Source organism: Ammodytes marinus (assembly GCF_949987685.1).
Source record: "Ammodytes marinus genome assembly, chromosome: 3".
NCBI lineage: Eukaryota > Metazoa > Chordata > Actinopteri > Uranoscopiformes > Ammodytidae > Ammodytes > Ammodytes marinus.
In genome coordinates, this window is record NC_137232.1 from 25,082,022 (window position 1) to 25,102,383 (window position 20,362).

Here is a 20,362-nt window from a genome sequence, read left to right on the forward strand (position 1 = left end):
TAATAGGGGTGTTCGAAGTTGTTCGTTTCCTATGACACTGAATATACGGCATAAAGTCAGAATACCTTTATAGCCAATTTTTTTTCACTAACACACTGTTGAACTACAATTTTAGAACTGTAGCCTATAAAAAACAAAAACAAAAAGAAAACATGGAACGCCACCGGTCCACCTTAAATTGTTACGTCAGGGCGTCGCCCCGCCCCTGTGAGATGAGCGGAAGTAGATGGAAACACAGGCCAGACCGACTCTGACAGCCAAAATACGTCTGTAGCTGGGGGAAACAAACACTCATTAATTATTCGTTTGTTCTCTAATTAGAAAGTCCGAATGGTGTGTAAGTAGAAGATACAGCAACATGGCACACATTCTGGAGCATCTCTCGACGACGCCGAAACTCCGCGTGTCACTTTTCTCCTTTCTCCTCTTTCTTGTTGTCTCCCTTGGTGACGCCAGGCTTCAAAGGACACGAAGCGTCAGTGGCACCTCGGCGGAAGAAACGGTCGAAACTTACGCGAAATACTACAATTATGTTGACCTCACCGGGCGTTTGCAGTCCTTAGCCCAGAAATATCCTCACATTGCTAACCTGTCGAGCGTCGGTCGCTCTGTGGAGGGCAGGGAGCTGTGGGTGATGCAGATCACCGAGGACCCCAACACGGACACACCGGGGAAACCCAAATTCAAATACGTCGGGAACATGCACGGCGACGAAACGGTGTCCAGGCAGGTGTTGGTCTACCTGGTGGAGTATCTGCTGACTAAATACAAGGAGGACCCGCGTGTTGGTGGGCTGGTGAACACCACGGATATTTACATCATGCCCAGCATGAACCCTGACGGCTTTGAGAAGTCCAAGGAGGGGGACTGCAATGGCGACAACGGGGGCCGAAGCAATGCCAAAAACATGGATCTCAACAGGAGCTTCCCCGACCAATTTGATGGGACTACGGCCAACCAAGACTTTATCCCAGAGGTCACGGCCGTGATCAGATGGATCCTCGAGAAAAAGTGAGTCTCCTCTTTTGTCGTTGTCTCCGCCAAAACCCGAAGCACACGTAATCCACACAGTGTTCAGGGGTTTGAGTAGGCCTACGCGTTGCCATGAGTGGAGGCTGGAATGGCTTCAGTAAACTTTATTGATGACACATCCTCTTTGGTCAGTATGTGTGCCACAATGGAGGATTTAGACAGGGTAACCAACATTCTTGTCAACAAGCAACTCAATGCTTTGTCTCTTCCTTTATTCAAACCCTAGCCTTTTTGACTTATGTCTGCCTCTATATTAACAGCTATCCAATAAAGCCATTCATGCCATTCAAGAGAAAACCTGATAAAACATTGTCAGATAACTCGATAATTAAAATAATTGTTAGCTGCTGCAGTGCAGCCCCATCTTTTGAGTTACTCAGTTCTACCTTTAGCTTCCTTCTTTACCAGTGCCTCAGGTGGTAACTAACAGGTTCAACTAACAACTAACATGGTTCATAATAGTCAGCAAGAAATGCTGTCCTGAGAAGCCATAATGGCTTGGAGGATCAGAGTTCCACCCTGCATGCACAAATATATATGAATCCAGTTGAAGCGGTCCTGCCAGCTCTAGGGCTGCTATGCAGGAAGACAATTTCCATCTAAGCAGCTTCACATTTCAGTACAAGATGTATATCTGTGAAACCTTACAGGGGAATCTTTCTGTTCATGACTTTTTGAAGGAGAAGGATCAACATCTTTGACTCAATCTTTACACAATGCTGCTCACATATGCCCATACATACTGCCCATACATATTGCCCATACATACTGCCCATACATACTGCCCATATGCACATTGAACAGGTACCTGTAGTTGTTCGCTGTCCATACTCACCCTGAAGATCCCTGTGACTCAATTGACTTAAATGTAAGAGGGTTACATTATCAAGTGGGTGTTTATCAAATGAACAATCTATTTAGTGCCAAATTCCCTCTGCTTAACTGCCCATAACATGGGCATGTGGCTTGGATGAATCTTTTGAGGCTGCTTCTAACGTGTGCCTTTGTCTCTCCAGGTTTGTGCTGTCAGGGAACCTGCATGGTGGCACTGTGGTTGCCAGCTACCCTTTTGACGACTCGGCCTCCCACGAGCAGCAGGGCCTATACAGCCAGTCAGAGGAGGACAATCTGTTTCGCCGTTTGGCCCTGGTGTATTCACAGAACCACCCTGTGATGAAGACCGGCCATCCAAACTGTCCCGGAAGCATGTCAGAAGTTTTCCAAGATGGCATCACCAACGGGGCTCAGTGGTATGACGTGCCTGGTGAGATGATCAGCCATTTCTCATTGTTTTTTTCAGTTTTGTAATTGAAGGGGGAGGATATCCAAGATTTGCTTCAAGTTTTAGCTTTGTTGAGGAGAGCAGAGTTAAACTCCTGCGAAAAAGTATTTGTAGTGAGTGAGTGACTGACAGTCTAGTCTGTGTTGTTGCATGATATCTCCCCATCTGAAAGCCAAGAATGTGACTTTCTGTTGCTGGGCCTTGTGAAGCGTAGGTGGGTTTGTTGTACCAATTAATGCACAAGCTACAACCTGTTTGAGGAAGCTCATGAGCAAATTCTTACAATTTTACTTCACACTTGGTGTTGTGCAGCTTAAGCCATTGTCATGGCAAGGTTTTTCTCCCACTGCAGATCATGAGGAAGGGATTTGTCTTTCCTCTTAAGAATAACTTACAGAAAGCAACATGAGCTTCTTAGTTTGTAGATTCATTCCAGGTTTAATCTTTCATTTAATGAGCTCAGTTAAAGTTACTGCGGGTTCTGTAACATTCCACGTAGCTGCATTCTGTAACTCTTTTTTTCAGTAAATACAGACTTTGACACAAAAACCTGACAGTAGCGCTGCTAGAGCGAGCTTAAGTGCTTTACTTATCAGCGCTACTCGTCAGGTTTGTCTGTCAAAGTCTGTGTTTACTGAAATGATGAAGCAGTAGACAGGTGTAACGTGATAGGTCACACAGGAGACTATATGTGTTCTTACCAGCTGAATAAATGCCTCTTATCTTTGCTGCTTTTATTTTTGTCACACTTCAATCAGGTTCAGAAACAGTGTTATTCAAAGTCGTTAATATGCACACTACTTTGTTTTGTTGTTTTTTGCTCAGAGGTTGGGAGTTGGTGATTCATGTCTCTGCAGATTCAGGTTACCACACAGCTTTTCCTGTAGAGGATGGAGTGTCTTCCAATTTGTGATTTCCCAAGAATGAACACAAATACAACCTGGTTAGATCCATTGTCTCAATGTAACAGAACTAGTGCCATTTTTGTTAGCAATTAGTAATTCTGAGTTTGTGCTGTTTTGAAGTGGCAGTACGATGGTGATTGTAAATATGTACAATAATAGGTCCAATATTTGGGATAAAACTACAGGCTGTATGTAGTTCCCTTTTTTGATACCGGTTCTATAACCTAATCATATTAACCTGCCCATGGATTGTTATACAGTTAAAATGAATCCTGAAACCTAATCCCAGGATTCCTTAAACAAAAATGGTGTTTGTCGTAGGTCACTTAAACTTGATATTGTATCACATGTCACACATACTGTTTACCACGCAAAGGAATGGGACCTGTAAATCATTTCCATCACACTCTGTGAAACGACAAGAGTTAGTTAGCACTTATTTGTTGACTTTTCTTCAGGACCCCAGCGACTACCGAGTGGCTGTTGGAGCTGATGATTTCCCATTTTCTTGCAGCCTTTTCTTTTCTCAATGGAAACGGCATGCATGGCAGTGAGGGTTCAGCCTGTTATTAAAGCTCTTATTGGCAACAATGTCCGTATCTCAAGATGAAGCTAGACAGCCCATAAGTGGAGAACCAGTTGAATAACAGACAATGGCAGTGCCTGTCCGATGTGTCTGGTTAGGAGGAAATGTCACTGCTAAAACTGGGCTAATGGCAGCTGATTGAATCGCTCAGGTCATTGTGTGACATAATGAGTGGCCCAGGCAAATCGCCAGGGCCAGGAGTCAGAAACAGGAGATTGTTTGTTTTAGCAGCCAGGGCTTGAAATAATTTATCATAACATAGTAACTCGACTCATAATAATCATTTGTCATGTATCCTAGAGGGGCGTCCTTTCCATGTGAACTTTGTTTTGGTCCATGCTACACAGCACATGACTAAGGGACTCTCGTGTGTTTAAACATGTATGTTGTTGACTATATTTTTTCAAGGCTTTTTCTTCGCTCTTTGACTTTGAACGTTGGCCACTCTGTTGTGTCATTTCTTTCCTGATTCAGAGAGCCATAACTTCTGTCATTTTGTAAGCCGAGGTTATTGCAACTGTCTTGACCTTATCAAGGTCAAGATTATCATATTACTGTATGGAAATGCAGCTCTAGTGCTGTGATAATCTGAGTGTAATGTTCAGACCTCTGATAGCCACACTTAAACACTTTGTTTGTGTAAACTGCTGACAGTGCGTCTTATGACTATTTCACTAAAAATGAAACAATCTTTTTTATTGTGTTGTATCACTTAAACCCTGAGGTACTCTTTTATGATATCCCAGTGCCCTTTACAGCAACTTCAGCTACTTGCTCTTACTTTGCCTCCATTGTGTGACCAGTGGTTTCCTGTTTGTTAAGTTCCGGGTGTGTCACTGGATCCGGAACATGGACAGGATATTTACGGTTGGGGCTGCCACAGTGTGTTTGTCTGTGTGTTTTAAACGTTCTATGGATTGTTCACTTACTTAAGCTAAAGGTACTGAATTTATTTAATGTACCTCGGCACAGGACGATGCCGAACATTTTGTGACCCAGCAGTGTTTTACTTTGTTGCAGGCTAAGTGTGGGTTTTACACACAATGTCTTGCATTATTTGTTCATCATGAGCATTTTATTTTGGTTTGGTTCGGTTGACATAGCACCCTGCTGTCTCTGCTGGGGGTAAAACCTCTAATGAATCACCTCTACACATCTCCACACACCACCCATTTTCAAAATAAGCTCAGAGGGCATGGTCCCTATTGTCTTGTGTGAATGTGTGTACCCACCATGTTTTTGTTTAATGGATTAGTCCAGGGTTTACAATGTGGATGCCCCTCCTGTATTTATCTTAAAATTCAAGCCTGTCTTTTCCCTCTGTAAGTTGAATTTGCCCTGTACAGTTTCCAGTGAATGACGCGCCCCACACACATCCTGCGTCTACCTCTGGAGCGCGTCGCCTTACCTTACTGCTGCCTCTCTCGGACTTTTCTCGGACACACATGCAACGTCTCAGCAGCTGCTGCTGCTTGTTGGAAGTTTTATTTTGAAGGGGGCACACCAGGAAATGGTGAAACTACAGCGAAAGCTGCCAGTATGAAGTCAATATGACTCTCAGCAGAGTATTTCAAAAATCACTTTACTGATTTATACGGGAGAGAGAGAGGGGGGTGTGGTCGGGGAAGAAGAAGGCCGTAGACACAGATAGAGCAACGGAAAACTGTTGCGCTCATCATGATCTTTTTTATTTCTTCACTATATTGGATCTCTATATGTGTCATTTATCCAAAAATGAAATGCCAGAACTAATTGAAAATTAGGTTTTGAATCCCTCGGATTTTGATTGCACAATTACATCGTGAAATAAAGGGATTATTTGCGTATACGACTGAGGGATGTTTTATTTTGAAATAAACACACCGGGTAAACGTGTAACTAGAGTGAATGCTGCTGGTATGACTGTCAGCAGAGTATTTCTCTATCAGTTAAAGCACAGAGACGCGAGAGAGACGCGCTGCTCTCAGAAAAAAATAGGCGAGCCTCCTGAGGTGAAGGGGAGCGGCGCTGCAGACGTGCCTCCGACGCGCCTCAGCAGTGCGTCTGAGGTTGGATGTGTGCTCGCTCTACGTTGATTTCACAGTCTGTGACCAAAAGTCAGACGCAGACGCGAGGTAGACGCGCAGTAGAGGTAGGATGTGTGTGGGGCGCGTGACCCGGCCGGCAGCCAGTCTCCATCGCCAAGTTTCAGACTGACGAGCTGACGAGCTGCTGCTTGACCGGGGATGACTCTTGTGTGTAATTTGGTCCGCCTGCTCTCAGAGCCAAGGCGTACACCATGTTACACACAGCCACATTGTTAGAAATTGTGCAGATGACTGTCTGGCAATTGAACAAGATGGACAGTGCAAGAAGAACAACTGTAACGCCTAAATTAAAGAGGCAGTGCAGTAGAAATTAATTTAATCAAATAAGCTGTAAATGGGTATAGGACTGCTGTGTTGGACTGCAATAAAGTATTGGGATTCTGAATTTTAGTTGACTTGTGGAACACACAACATTTATGTTGACCTCAGGAAAAACATTTATACTGTAGGTCAAAGGATGTGTCTTTGCAATAATAATTAGCTAAAGCTTGTGTGCAAAGACCAGCTGTTAAAAGTTGTGGTGTGATTGATGTCCTCCTCATTGACACTGGTGGGAGGCTGGGTGCTTTGCTCAAGTTATTCGTCAGTGTTAAGTGTGTGAGCCATTCCACTTTTTTACGGTTACAAAGTGGCAAATGGTGGCATTTTCATTGGGTTCCTGTGGCCACCCAGCAGGAAGTCATGGCAACCCTCCAACCTGTGAGCCTCTGGGATGGCCGGTTCGAACAGCCTTCCCTTCTGTTTGTGTCTCTCTGTTTGCCTTACTGGAGGGCTAGGTCTACTGGCAAATGGCAGATGTCATGGCCTGGTGCCACATTAAACACCATCTTGAAACTCTGGCATTGAAGAGGCGTCTTTCTCTGTTAATCGTTTGGTGTCAGTGGGTCAGATTTTTGGAAGCAGATCATTTATTAGACTGGACTATGAATAGTTGTTTTACACATCAGTTTATTCCCAGGACCTAGACTTGTCCTTCTCTTTTGTATTATTTTTGATTGAATTTTAAAAGCTATTTCTAGCATGGTTGGGTTATATTACATTGCTGTCCTGTTTTCTAGGAGGGATGCAAGACTACAACTACCTCTATGGAAACTGTGTGGAAATCACCATGGAGCTGAGCTGCTGCAAATTTCCTCTAGCCACAGAACTCCAAAAAGAATGGGATATGAACAGAGAATCTCTACTAGCCTACATGGAAAAGGTAGAACATATTTTTTACTAACAATGTTATGATACATTAGGATTCTGTTCTGTTTTAAAAAAAAGAATAATGCCACACTCAAACCCTGTGTTATACCACTGGCATACCATTTTTCCAGTCCAGCAATATGTCCATGGTTGATTTCATCACCGCTGTCTTCTAGGTCCATATAGGGGTTCGTGGGTACGTCAAAGAATCCCTCAACGGCACTGCTCTCGCCAATGTCAGCATTTTGGTGGCAGGAATCCGGCATAGCTTGACTACAGGAAACTCTGGGGAGTACTATCGCCTGCTACTCCCAGGAACATACAACATCACAGCTGTGGCCCCAGGGTCAGTAATACCGTTGAACTTTCTTTGCACAACAGGTTTAAAAAAGGGCTCTGCACTTAAGAGATGCGTTCATTCCTACTTGTTGTCTGTTACCTGTTGATTGTTGCCTATCAGGGTTGAAAATAACCAAAATTAAGTGATACAAATGAAGGTGATTAAAATTGCATGTGAATGGATAAATAGGGTAGAATAAATGGATGCAAAATGAAAAATAAATTCACATCACGTGACCATTTATTTCTCAATTTTTTACTTCACATATGATTTCATCTCATTAATTTTATCAATTTATTCTTGTCACTTCCAACACTGTAGTAACGGTCCTTAAATTATAAATGGCATTTTTGTCTCATACATGTTGAATAAAAATAATAAAAAAGGGCTCAGAACACATCGCAACAGTTTTATTCGGATCGACTTTAAATTCATCAGATCACTTGATCATTTAACTATCAATTTTCATGTCACATCCACTATAACAAATGTATTAATTCATTTTTGATACTTGCACCCCTCATAGTTGCCAGACCACAATGAACGTTGCAAAATTTGTAATCGATCTCTTCTAGACAATCAAACAATGAAGCTCAGTCTTCATATTCCAGTCAGGTTTACCCACTATTGCTGCAGTAAACAATGGCATCAGCTGCTTCCTTCCTAACTATTTGTTTAGGGATGATGCAATTTCTTAGAATCTTTGCATATCATTTTGGTAAGTGTGTTTTTTTTCTTTCCTGCATACAGGTACAAACCAATGACGGTCAACAGTTTCCAGGTCTTAGACGGGAAAGCCAAAGAACTTAATTTTACTTTGACACCTGTGGTCAGTGAGGCTGCGGGCGACACTGCTGTGACCACACACTCCATGCCAACCACCGATGATCCAAAGCCCTCGACCACCACTGCCAGCTCTTCTAACTCTAATTCACCGACCCAATTGTTTCCTTCTGAGGGAAACAATAAAAGCCCACCTTTGCCTGAACAGGAGCCCATCCAGCCCCAGGATTTTCATCACCATAGCTATGCAGACATGGAGCTGTTCTTGCGCAGGTATAACAGCGAGTTCCCCTCCATCACCCATCTCTACTCAATTGGCCGATCAGCAGAAGAACGGGAGCTCTATGTGATGGTCATCTCAGGCAACCCCACTGTGCACGAGCATGGTATGTCTTCTATGATTGACTAAAGACATTGCTAAGGGATACTTTCTTTTTTGTTTACATGTCGTGAAGACTTTGTGATCCAGTGTGTAATTAGGGATTTTCTCCTCTGACCTTCTCCTTTATTTTTTTACTCCATGTCAGGTGAGCCAGAGTTTAAATACATAGCCAACATGCACGGTAATGAGGTGGTGGGCCGAGAGTTAATGCTCAACCTCATTGAGTACCTATGCCGTAACTATGGCACCGACCCGGAGGTCACTAAGCTGGTCAGCACTACCCGCATTCACATCATGCCCTCTATGAACCCGGATGGCTACGAGGTTGCCAATGAAGGTAAGAGAAATGGATGCACAGAAACACACTTCAAAGTTTAATACACAATAGGGACAATAGGGAATACAATCTACCCAGTGTGAAATTGAGAGGTGTAACAATATGGCAAATATTTTAGTATACAGGTCCAGCGGGTGTTTTGGATATTGGAGCTATGGTGTAACATTACAGGACCTTACCTGTAATATGATTACCTGAGTAACATTCCCCGTTGTAAGTTGCTAAAGGATATCAGATTACGTACAGCCTTTTGAAAATTGAATGGGGCTTGTAAAGTGACCACATTCATATACAGGGGAAATCTCGAGTGATCATAAAGAAACTGGAAATATGCTCTGTGTTCATTAAATGTTTATAGGTTTCAGGAGATAGACATTAAAAAGTTTTCCTGAGTTGGTGGTTATTTTTTGCAGATAAGCCGCTCTTCTCAAAGTGGCATATCCGTACATAATACCTCCTTACATATGGCATGTGTCAAATATTTGCTTCTTGAAAGTATAAGTTTCACAAAACACGTCCTCATGTCAACATGTACCAATATCTTTTAGCTTTTTACTGCTGCTGATGTGTAACAGGAAGTGTAAAGGAGTTGGAGCGGAGGGTTGTGTGTATCTTAGAGCACGATTTGATTACGGATGCAGATAAATGTACATGACTCATCACCAGCACTTGTTTCCTCACAGGTGACGAAAAGGGCTACAGAGGGCGCAACAACAGCAACAATTTTGACCTGAACCGCAATTTTCCAGATCAGTTTGTCACCATCACAGAGCCCAGACAGCCGGAGACAATAGCCGTGATGAATTGGCTGAAGAGCACCCCCTTTGTCCTGTCAGCCAACCTCCATGGAGGCACGGTCAAATTTCATGCTTTCAGTTGCAAACATTGTAATCTTTCAGTGTCAAAGCTTTTGATAGGGATATTAAATATTGTTGTTTTACATGTTTACTTAGTTTGTTTAAAACACACAAAACGTAACAGGAGGCAATGTTTGATTTTTGAGTTAATTTAATATCTTAAAGAATTTCTGCTGCTGATCCACTGTTACAATTGGGAAAAATTAGGCTAGAATATGAAAGTCAACCAGTTTTTCATGATTCAATTGTTCTACCACAAATTTGAAAAAAAAAAATATATTTTATTTTTTTAATTTAGGTTCCTTGGTGGTCAACTACCCCTATGATGATGACAGAAATATGAGAACTCAATACAGCCAGTCACCTGACGACAACGTTTTCCAGCAGGTTTCTAGAGCCTACTCACAGGTAGGTAACCTGACACTCTGATCTGATTCATGCCCGGATAAAGTCTGCTTGGGGTTTTGTTGTGTAACTGAAAACTAAATGTGAAGTTGGTGCTGATGAAAGCCGCTTAGTTTGTCTGAAATCTGTGGAGAGACAAGCTTTGATAAGTTGACTACAATGATACTCAGTGTTGAGTTCTCACGTGTGTGCAATGTACCTGCAGGAGAATCCTCTGATGCACAATGGACACCCTTGTGAAATGTACCCTGACGAATATTTTGAGGATGGCATCACCAATGGTGCACAGTGGTACAATGTTCCCGGTATGCCTATATCTTTCGTTTTTCTTTGTCACACAGCCCCTTCATATTTTTCCCACTGGAAAGCAGCCAAAGTACCTCTTTTATATCTGATTTGTATTTTGTTGTGTATATGTATGGCTTTCAGTGAAAACTTGTTTGAGGTGGAGTTTTAAAGGAGCACCATTTTTTTCCCCCCAGGTGGCATGCAAGACTGGAACTACTTAAACACCAACTGTTTTGAGGTGACCATCGAGCTGGGCTGTGTGAAATACCCCTTGGCCAAGAACCTGCCAAAATTCTGGGTAGACAACCGACGTGCCTTGCTTCAGTTTATACACCAGGTAATAAATACAGACCTTGTACTTAACATTATCCTGCACTTTCCTTCCCTTTACTCAGTTTTGCATTAACATCTGTTTATGTGGTTATGTTTCTCCGTAGGTTCACAGTGGAGTGAAAGGCACAGTCTCTGACAGTAGGGATGGATCAGGAATTCCCAATGCCACAATTAGTGTGGAGGGTATAGACCACAACCTTACCACAGCTCGTACCGGAGACTACTGGAGACTTCTGGTCCCTGGCACCTACTATGTCACTGCCTCCGCTCGCGGGTGAGATTTGTATTTCAGAAAGAACAACCAGATCATTCACTATGACATTTTTCAACACATTTTTTTACATTTTTATTTCTGTGATATTACCTTAATTACACTTTCTCTGTTGATCAGTTATGAACCTGTGAGAATTTACGCCACAGTCACAAAGAATGGAGCAGAGGTGGTCGACTTCAGACTGACACGTGTTCGCTCAGACCCTGATGGCCATTCTCCTGAGGGATCCCAACCCACACAGAACCCTTCTGAGATGGAGTTCCAGAGGCTAATCAAGAACCTCTCTCTGGGCCCCGGTTTGGAGCAGTTGGTCAGTGGAACTTCCACAGAGAACAGCTTCCGCTACCGACGGTACACTGAGCTAGCCAACACTGTGAGGGGTTTCCAACTCAACTTTCCCAAAATTACATCTTTACACAGGTAAGCAAGTTTTATCCCCCCCCCCAAAAAAAAACCCTTTATATGTACCAGCCAATATAATTTCCTTTTTAATGATACTTGTTTGGCATCGTGCCTCTATACCACTTATAATAATTAAAATCTTGTTATGTTTAAGGCCAATACTGTCCTGATATGCTGCATGTTTCATAACTTCAGTTGCTTTTCTTAGAATACTGAGCCATTCATTCTCTTCTTTTTTTATCTTCAGTTTGGGCCAAAGTGTTGAGTTTAGAACCATTTGGGCTCTGGAAATCTCCAACAAACCAGGGGAAGCCGAACCATCTGAGCCCAAGATTCGCTTTGAGGCAGGTATCCATGGCAATGCTCCAGTGGGCACAGAGCTGCTGCTGGAGTTTGCTTTCTTCCTGTGTATCAACTATGGAAAAAACCCAGCCATTACCAGGGTAAGTTTTGGAGTCTCTTTTTCACAAACGATTTTTATTGAATTTTTTTGAAATTTTAAACAAACAAACCATCACAACCCCCACCCACCCCACACAATCCTTGGTAAAATCATAAAAAAAATAACAAATACACACATTACTAACAATTGGGGAGAGACCTAAGCTTATTAAAATAAGATATTTTTCATTTTTTTTCATTTAACTTTTATTTATCCTCGAGAGACCAATTGAGGGGTGACCCTCATTTTCAATGACGTCGAGTTATATAAAGGGGCGCCACCTACAATCAAATTTGTTCAGAGAACCTCTCAAAGAAAATTTAATTTTTTCAAGTTTATCAAAAGACATAACATCACAGGGGAGGCTTGGGAGACTTCCACTCAAAAAGTATTCTTCTCCAGGCTAGGAGAGACGCGAATGCTATAACATCCGCTTGCGGTCTCGAGTAGGCAGAAGGCACCAGGGGGACCCCGAAAATGGCTGTCAAAGGACATGGCTGAAGATTTACTTGCAGGACGTCAGACAGTGTTTTGAAGACAGAACACCAAAAATTGTTCATTCTCGGACTGAGAAAAAACATATGAATTTCAAATCACCACCAAAAATTAATCGATGTGTATTTGAAGCTGGGAGGCTGCTAAGTAATCTGTTTGCAAAGCCGGCATCATAAAAATTAGGAGCATACACGTTAACCAGTAACACAGGGGTCTGCTGTATTTGGTACCTGTTACAATCAAATACTTCCCATTGGGGTCTTAGATCGAGCTAGTGGGAATGAATTGTGTTCTCTTATGGATCAATATAGCCACACCCCTAGCCTTTGAGTTAAAGTTAGAGTGGCTTACCCAAGAATTGCGCCATCTGTGATGCCGAGCGCGCTAGGCCGATGGGGTGAGCTCTAATCGAGGACCGGGGGGGAAAGAAAAGAAGTCCGCGTCAAGGACCTCTGTTAAAAAGGTAGCCATAAACTTTACTGGGTCTGCTCCATCTGTCTTCTCCAGGATACCAATCACGCGTAGATTATTGCGACGTGACCGTGATTCCACATTTTTGTTCCTTCTTTGTTTCCTTTCCCTAGCTGATCAATGAGACCCGGATCATCATTGTGCCGTCTATCAACCCAGATGGACGAGAGCAGGCTATAGAGAAGCAGTGCACCTCAACCCAGGGCTTGACCAATGCTCATGGCAAGGATCTAGACACAGATTTCTTTGGTAAGTTGTAAAGATATAGAATGCGTGTGCGTGTGTGCAATGACAGAGACAAAATAAGGAGATTCACCGCTTAGAATCCACTTATTCAATCTACAATGTTCAAATGTAACAATTGAATGGCATTGCCTGTACATACACTTACCATAGGAAAGCTACGCATGCTCTAACAACTCCTTTTTCAGGCAATGCGTCACTGCGTGTGGTGGAGGCCCAACCGGAGACCAGAGCGATGATGGACTTGATTCTAGACAAGAGCTACACTCTATCTGTAGCCCTGGATGGAGGCTCCCTTGTTGCTACCTACCCTTATGACAAGCCTGTCCAGTCTGGTAACACTACTATGCAGAAAAAAACTGCTCTTTGTTTGGATACTTATTCGAAAAATGTCAAGTTTGTAAAAAAAAAAAAAATACATTCATAGGTCCAGAGAAAATGGTTTTGACAGCTTGTGGCCAGATTGCTTTAGAATATGGTATGGATATTCATGGTGCCCAAAGAATAGATTAATCCTGATTTTGGTTATTCCATAAGGTCTCCTAAAACATCCCCATGAGGCCAAACCTTCCACATATAACATGTAAATTGAATAGGCTGATTTCCATGACATTTACTGAGCACATTCATGGTCCGAAGAAGATGACCCCCATCCCCTCGAATTGAAAAGTTCAAGAACACTCATGTGGCACTACTTTTGAACCAGAATATCAACTTTGCACTCAATGTACATGTTGTATCTAGTACTGGTTGATTGCCGTTGATTTTATTTGCCGAATAAAGCTCCTGTTTCCTAGATTATAAACCCTTTCTTTGATTTTTTTCTTCCAGTTGAAAATGAGGGCACACTAAAGTACTTGGCAAGTGTTTATGCCAACAACCATCCCAAGATGCACCTGGGAGCCACTTCATGTTCAAATAATGGGCAGAGTAAGTCAATCAAGTGCTATGAATAATTCTTGTTTGTGATTTGTTTGGTATTGAATATCGGCCATGAATGAGATGATAGTGGTGGTCAACAGCTAATAGAAACCCTTTTGTTCCTCAGTGGGCAACATCCCAGATGGAGTTATGAGGGCAGCAGAGAGACAAAGTCACATGGGGAGCATGAAGGTAAGTCTGTCCACCCCACTTGGATGTGGTTCTACATGGCATTTTGGTTTTAACAAGATGTGACATGAAATGGAAAAGCACACTGCACTTATTTGGAGTAGTTGAGCTGTTTTGAAAATGTTTCTGTGGTGACAGCTTGTAAAACCTTTTGGAGATACTACACTTTAGTTTTTGTCAAATCAAATGAGAAGTAAGGCTAGGCCAGGAATAGGTTTCTGCCACAGCAATGCCTAATGTGTCACCTTTGTGTCTACTTGTCCGCCCCAGGACTTCAGTATGGACTTTGGCCACTGTCCAGAAATCACAGTGTATACTGGCTGCTGTTTGTTCCCTCCGGCTGGGCAGCTGGCTATACTCTGGGCTGAGAACAAGAAGCCTCTCCTTAGCATGTTGGTGGAGGTATGATGCAACACTTGATCAGCATTTTCAGAAAATAATGTACTAGTATGAAAACTTGAAGGTAGGTTCCTCTGGCCTTAAACAAGACAGACCCTCAACTATCTAAGATTATAATTTTTCCAAAATGACCCACTTTTAATGTAACCTCCATTTGTACCCTATCCAGGTCCATAAAGGTGTGCGTGGCGTGGTGAGGGACAAGAGTGGAAAGCCTATTGTCGGGGCAATCATTGTACTGAATGGGGGAGTGAGAGTCTTTAGCTCAGAGGGCGGCTACTTCCATGCGCTTCTGGCTCCTGGCAACCATAATATCGAAGCAGTTGCTGATGGCTACCAACAACAACGACAAAAGGTAAAAAGTTATACCAAATGTAATGAGGGTTAGTAATACTAACTTACAGGAAGATATCCACACAACACCATGAGTACATTTAAATTACTGTATTGTCTACTTAAAATGATTCCATTAGCATTTGAAGTGTCTACAAAAGGTATTAAAAATTAACCATAAATGAATATGTTATGGAATCAGATTATTTATTTTTTTAAATGTTAAAAGTGAAAATTATGAAGATTCCACACAAGAAGCATTTATGGGGAGGAAAATGCAGCATGAAATAAGTGGCTTACAATGTTGGGTTTTTAACCTGATATTTATGAAAGTGTCGAACAGGTGGTGGTCATACACACAAGGCACACTGCATTATTTTAGTGTATGACAACATTTTAAACACATACGTTTACATACTCAGTTATTTGGTCTCAGTCAGATTAAAATTGATTCACAGAGGTTCTGGCTTCATATTTTGACTTGACGATTTGCGTCATCTCAAAATGTCAAACATTTGACATCAGTTCTTAAATGGATCAATATTTGAAATAAAAATTGAAATGTTACATTACATTTCAAGGAAAACAAATACTTTAAAGTAACGAGACATAAAAAAAAATGACAAACTCATGTCATAGAAAGTCGATGTGGGAAAATATTACTATGATTCCCCTTTGATGTCTATATCTATGAAAGGCACAGGGCGGAGCACACAAAATCTCTCCGTCACTTCCAGCCTTCCATTTGGCTGCTCTGAAATTTGCAGCGTGGGGAAGGCCAGCTCTTTAAACAGATGTTCCTTAATTGTTCGGCCCAGCTCTAGACTGTACGCTGTTAGCTTCCCGCTTTGGCTAGAGAGCAGGGCATCCACTGCTGAATGATACGTCTGCTGGTACTCTGGCACTGTGAAGCCGTGGATCATCAGAGGTCCTGGCTGACTAGTTGAGCTCCTGTCTTCACTAGTATGGGCTCTGTCGCTGTGTTGCAGTTTGAGATCTGGAAGAGCAGCAGCGTTCCTCACATACCTGTCATTCAAGGGTTTCTGAGGCTCCTCTTTGCTCTGCTCACACACAAGGGCCCTGTCATAACTCAGGGCCAACATGTGATTCCTCTCTTTGATAGAGTCCCCATATTTCTTAGGACATCGGATACTCGGCCTGAGGCCATAGGGACGCATTTCATTTGTCTGGAAATTAAAAGTAGTAGAGTAGTTTCAGAGGATTTGGACTCCTGTTGGTTCTCATGTGTTATGCTGTCACAAAACAAACAGCAAAACATATTGATACGTAAGAAAAGGAAATAAATTTAGTATGAAGAGTCGCACTTACTCTTTGCGTTTGTGTGTTCAGACAACATTCCTGGAATCACGTACTATGAAATCCTTATTTTTTGAGCTTTAGGTGTATTTTCCCCATTTTCCAAAATGTACTTAAATAATGACAGTAAATGAGAGATGAAAAGTCAGATTCTGAGATTCTGGTAATCTATTTTAGTGGATAGCCGAGTCAAATTGGAATTTTTTTAGCAGCCAGCGCTCAAATCTTATTACAGACGTAACAGAGAACCTGCAACTGATTATACTGAGCAGTCACACCTGCAAATGAGGCTGGCTAATAAGGTAATTTACAACCCCACTTCAGCACACAGCCAAATGTTTCAGTGCCATTTGGGAGAAACTTCTAGAACAGATTAGAACATGTGGTAGAACTTGATGTTTTCTTTTTGTTGTTAACAATTAGTGAAATGTTTGTAAGGAAGTAAATCAACAAAAAAAAACAGGTTTATTGTTTAAGTTTCATGTGTCACCAACACACACTAATGGGCTTTTCAAGTCAGCAAGTGTTTGTGAAATTCTAGAAAGTACTCTTTAAGAACCTTGACAAACATTGCCACTACTCTTAAGATGCATATGTTTAACTTCGACTGCAGCAGTCTATATTCAGATGCTAATACACCCAAATTAAGTACATCAAAATAATTTGATTCAGTTTGAAATCTGGCTGTATATCATCATCTCAACAATAAAGAAGTCTGACCGTGTTTCAGTGAGGCCCAGGGGCTTATTTAAAAATGTCTGCTGTGTTGCAGGTGGTGGTGTCTCCCTATGAGGCTGCTTCTTCCATCATCATTGAGTTTGACATGGACAACAGCATCTTCGGTCTGCCCAGAGAGTTTGTGGTGGCCAGTGCAGGTAAGCATGGTCTATGAAAAGGTCTTTAGTTACAGAGTTTTGACTATATGCAATATGTGTCCTGTAAACATATATTTTTAATTTTGTCTACTGTGATGTGCTTAAACTAATTAATGTTGATTTAATATAGCTAAAGCACTTTTAAAAGTTTAACTTTGTAGCTCTAATGATGCAACTTTTACAATAATAAAAGTCTAAGAATCAAAGAATTCAGTACGAAATTTAGTACGTTAAAAAACCTTGACACTGATGACAGACAGTTAATTACTGCATATCATTACTGAAATACTGTTGCACACTTTACATTTATTTGAGTGTTTTTTTTTATTAGCAGTTTTCATATTAGAGATTTTATCTCTATTGACATTAGTCACCGTGTTTTCTCTCTGGATCTTTCTCACTTTGGGAGTACAATCTTATGTTCAGTCTGATTAATCACAATAAGCAAGAAGTGCATGGTAAGTTGTGTGATGGAATTACTTTTTAAGTCTTCTTATGTTTCTCTCAGCTAGAAACTGTGTGTGCAGATGTGCTGACTGGTTGTAATTCTCTTCCTCCTTTGCAGCGGCCTCCATGACGGCGTTGGTGGTGACCGCGTGCATCATCTGGTGCGTGTGCGCAGCCAAGTCCAACCGGCAAAAAGACGGCTTCCATCGTTTGCGACAGCACCGGGACGATTACGAGGACGAGATCCGGCTCACATCCATGGGCTCAAAGAAGTCTCTGCTCGCCAACGAGTTTCAGGACGAGAGCGAGAGCGAAGAGGAGACACTGTACGCCAACAAAATCTGAAAAGCATTGCACTGATCTGGCTGTTGGCTCAATATCGTATTTGGATCTCTCTCCCCCCCTTTAATTTAACCCCTGGCCAACAAGAAAGAGTTTGAACCCTAGACTGCAACATCTTTCTTAAAACAGAGACATAAGAGCGAGAGAGGCAATTCACTGTTACAGCTCTGTGGAATCACTCCCATTCACTTAATCATAAGTGCTACTATATTGATACCTAACAAGACTCCTGCTGGAGGTCTGGACTCAATGCCTGGCGCTTTAAATAAAAAATAGTTTTGCTCCATCTGGACCAGGAGAAAAAGAGAAGGTGATAAATGAGATATATAAGGTTCGGCCCACTTTTGTGCTCATCCGTCCAGGTTTTGAGTCTCACAGCTTTTTCTTTTCCGAGACGCACAAGAGTGCTCTTTAAGACCACTGCCTGGCTGAGGGGTTCCAGCCGATAAGTCCAAATAGACTCTGGTTTAGCAGATGTCTAATGAACTCTGGGTGGAAGTGCTTAATGTCACATGTGTTACACACAGGTATCATGCCTTTTTCGTTTCTTTTATCCTAGACAGCATTGCCACATTGAAGTGTCTGAGCCTTTGGGAGACTGAATCCAATACTGTGCCTTGGCTTCTGTAAAGTTTACAGTCCGCGCGGGCTGTGTATGTGACAGAAAGCAGCAACATGGGGAATAGATGATACTTGGTCCATGCTGGAATACCATCCACTCTACACTCAGGTGGTAGGAAAGGAGGGGAATTGTGATTAAAGTACTACTAAATGCCAGCATTGCACTATTTCTGCATAGATTATTCTAGGCTGGCAGGCCTGGGTTCAGTAGTTTTGTAATTTATCCTGCAAGTCGATGTTGACTAAATGAACGGTAGAGAGCTTCTCAAAAAGCTTTAACGCATCAGGGAGAATCTGTTACCAATGAAATGCTTGAATGAAACCTTACCGGTAAGTGAAGGCTGCTCTAATGTAGCATGGTCACCGGCACCGAAAGGAAAGCAAGGATCGTCCCATATCATTGGCCAGGAAATAAATCTGAGTCTCTAAATATGTAATCATAAAAAGAATGTATTTGTTCTTTGTTTCCCCCTTTTTTTTGGCTGTAGGTTTGTTGTTGGAAATTTTCAAACAATCTTGCATGGAGAGTTTTGGCTGACTTTTCATGCATGTCACACTGACTATGTCTATAATTTCTCACAACAAGAAATATCAATTTTGTTTTCATTTAAGTTTTAAATGTGTTGGTGTTTATTCCCACACTTGACTTAACAATGCTTTGGAGTGCAAATGTTTACCAGGTTTGTCCGTCCTCAAACTACTACTGTCTAAAAATCAATGTCACAGCCACCTTTTCTACTTGATTTCAAAATCCAGTGCAAAGATTGTGTATTGTAAAACAAAGGCCGTAGATCTGTATCCTATTATCTGTGAGAAGCTGAGAAAGCGTTTTGGTCATGCAAGTTAAAAGCTGCTCAGTACAAATATTGCGGTGTAAATTTGACTTGCTTCCCTTTTAGTTTTTAAATATGGACTGTTGAAGATACTTCTAGTTCTCTGAACAGGTATGGTCACTGAAAAAAAGATAATGACAGATTGCCAGTGGCTTTAAAGAACAACATGGTCTGGTCTGCAGATGATAACACCAACTCTACACCATTTCTCTCAAATGCTACAGAAGCTCATTAGTCATTGGACTGACAGCATGTGAGTGGGGTAAAAGAATAAATTAAGGGAGCAGGTGTGTGTGCAGACATGCAAATACATTGTGGAGTTATTATAAAAAGAGAAAGCAAGACCTCTGATAGTAGTCCTAAAGCTGAAATGTGCGACCATGGAAATGTAACTTTTGCAAATCGTGTGAACTACCAAAAACCAAAGTTGTGTTTATTGCTGCGTTTATCTTTTTCATACAGAAAATGGAACCATTCCTAGTCAAATTCAAAATGTTGCACTGGATTATTAAAATCAGGTCTAAATTGGTAATGCCATGCATGCTTTTCCTGTTTTCATCATGTATACCTTTAAGAAATACGTTTGTTTGCTTCTTTAAGATCCTTTCTTTTTTCTTTCTAAAAAAGTCATCGTTCATGGATATATGTGTATGAGACAGTTTTGTAAATTTTGTGTCTGAATGATTGTATAGGAGAGTTGAGCGTGTGTCAGGATCACAGTGTTGGTATGAATATTTTATATGAACTGGAATCAACTGTAAATAATACTTGCGAATTGGGAACAGGAATAATAAGTGCAATTCTTGTTAACCATGAATACACATAGTTAAACATTTCATAATATCCTCTGTGTTACATCCACAATTATCTCATGAAACACAATAAAATAAAATATCTCAGATCTGCTCTGTTGCCATTGTGTTGCTTACTGCGATCCTACTTTTCTGTTATCG

General features: G+C 41.6%; 1 protein-coding gene across 1 annotated transcript; it reads left to right on the top strand.

Annotated features, from left to right (window-relative positions):
* The first annotated feature begins 232 nt into the window (after positions 1-232).
* cpda (carboxypeptidase D, a) lies at positions 233-20,303 on the top strand. Its single transcript, XM_080025073.1, has 21 exons — positions 233-1,011; positions 2,049-2,296; positions 6,951-7,093; positions 7,257-7,426; positions 8,171-8,589; positions 8,731-8,922; positions 9,606-9,773; positions 10,078-10,187; positions 10,390-10,489; positions 10,667-10,809; positions 10,910-11,079; positions 11,197-11,499; positions 11,729-11,924; positions 13,003-13,138; positions 13,321-13,467; positions 13,964-14,062; positions 14,181-14,245; positions 14,513-14,644; positions 14,811-14,996; positions 17,064-17,166; positions 17,732-20,303. The coding sequence occupies exons 1-21, from the start codon at positions 359-361 to the stop codon at positions 17,956-17,958; spliced, it is 4,110 nt and encodes a 1,369-aa protein (XP_079881199.1). The 5' UTR covers positions 233-358; the 3' UTR covers positions 17,959-20,303.
* Positions 20,304-20,362: the final 59 nt, after the last annotated feature.

Coding starts and splice junctions, on each gene's coding strand:
- cpda (XM_080025073.1), top strand. CDS start 359: ATGGCACACATTCTGGAGCATCTCTCGACGACGCCGAAACTCCGCGTG. Junction 1,012..2,048: donor AGATGGATCCTCGAGAAAAA/GTGAGTCTCCTC, acceptor TTGTCTCTCCAG/GTTTGTGCTGTCAGGGAACC. Junction 8,590..8,730: donor CCCCACTGTGCACGAGCATG/GTATGTCTTCTA, acceptor ACTCCATGTCAG/GTGAGCCAGAGTTTAAATAC.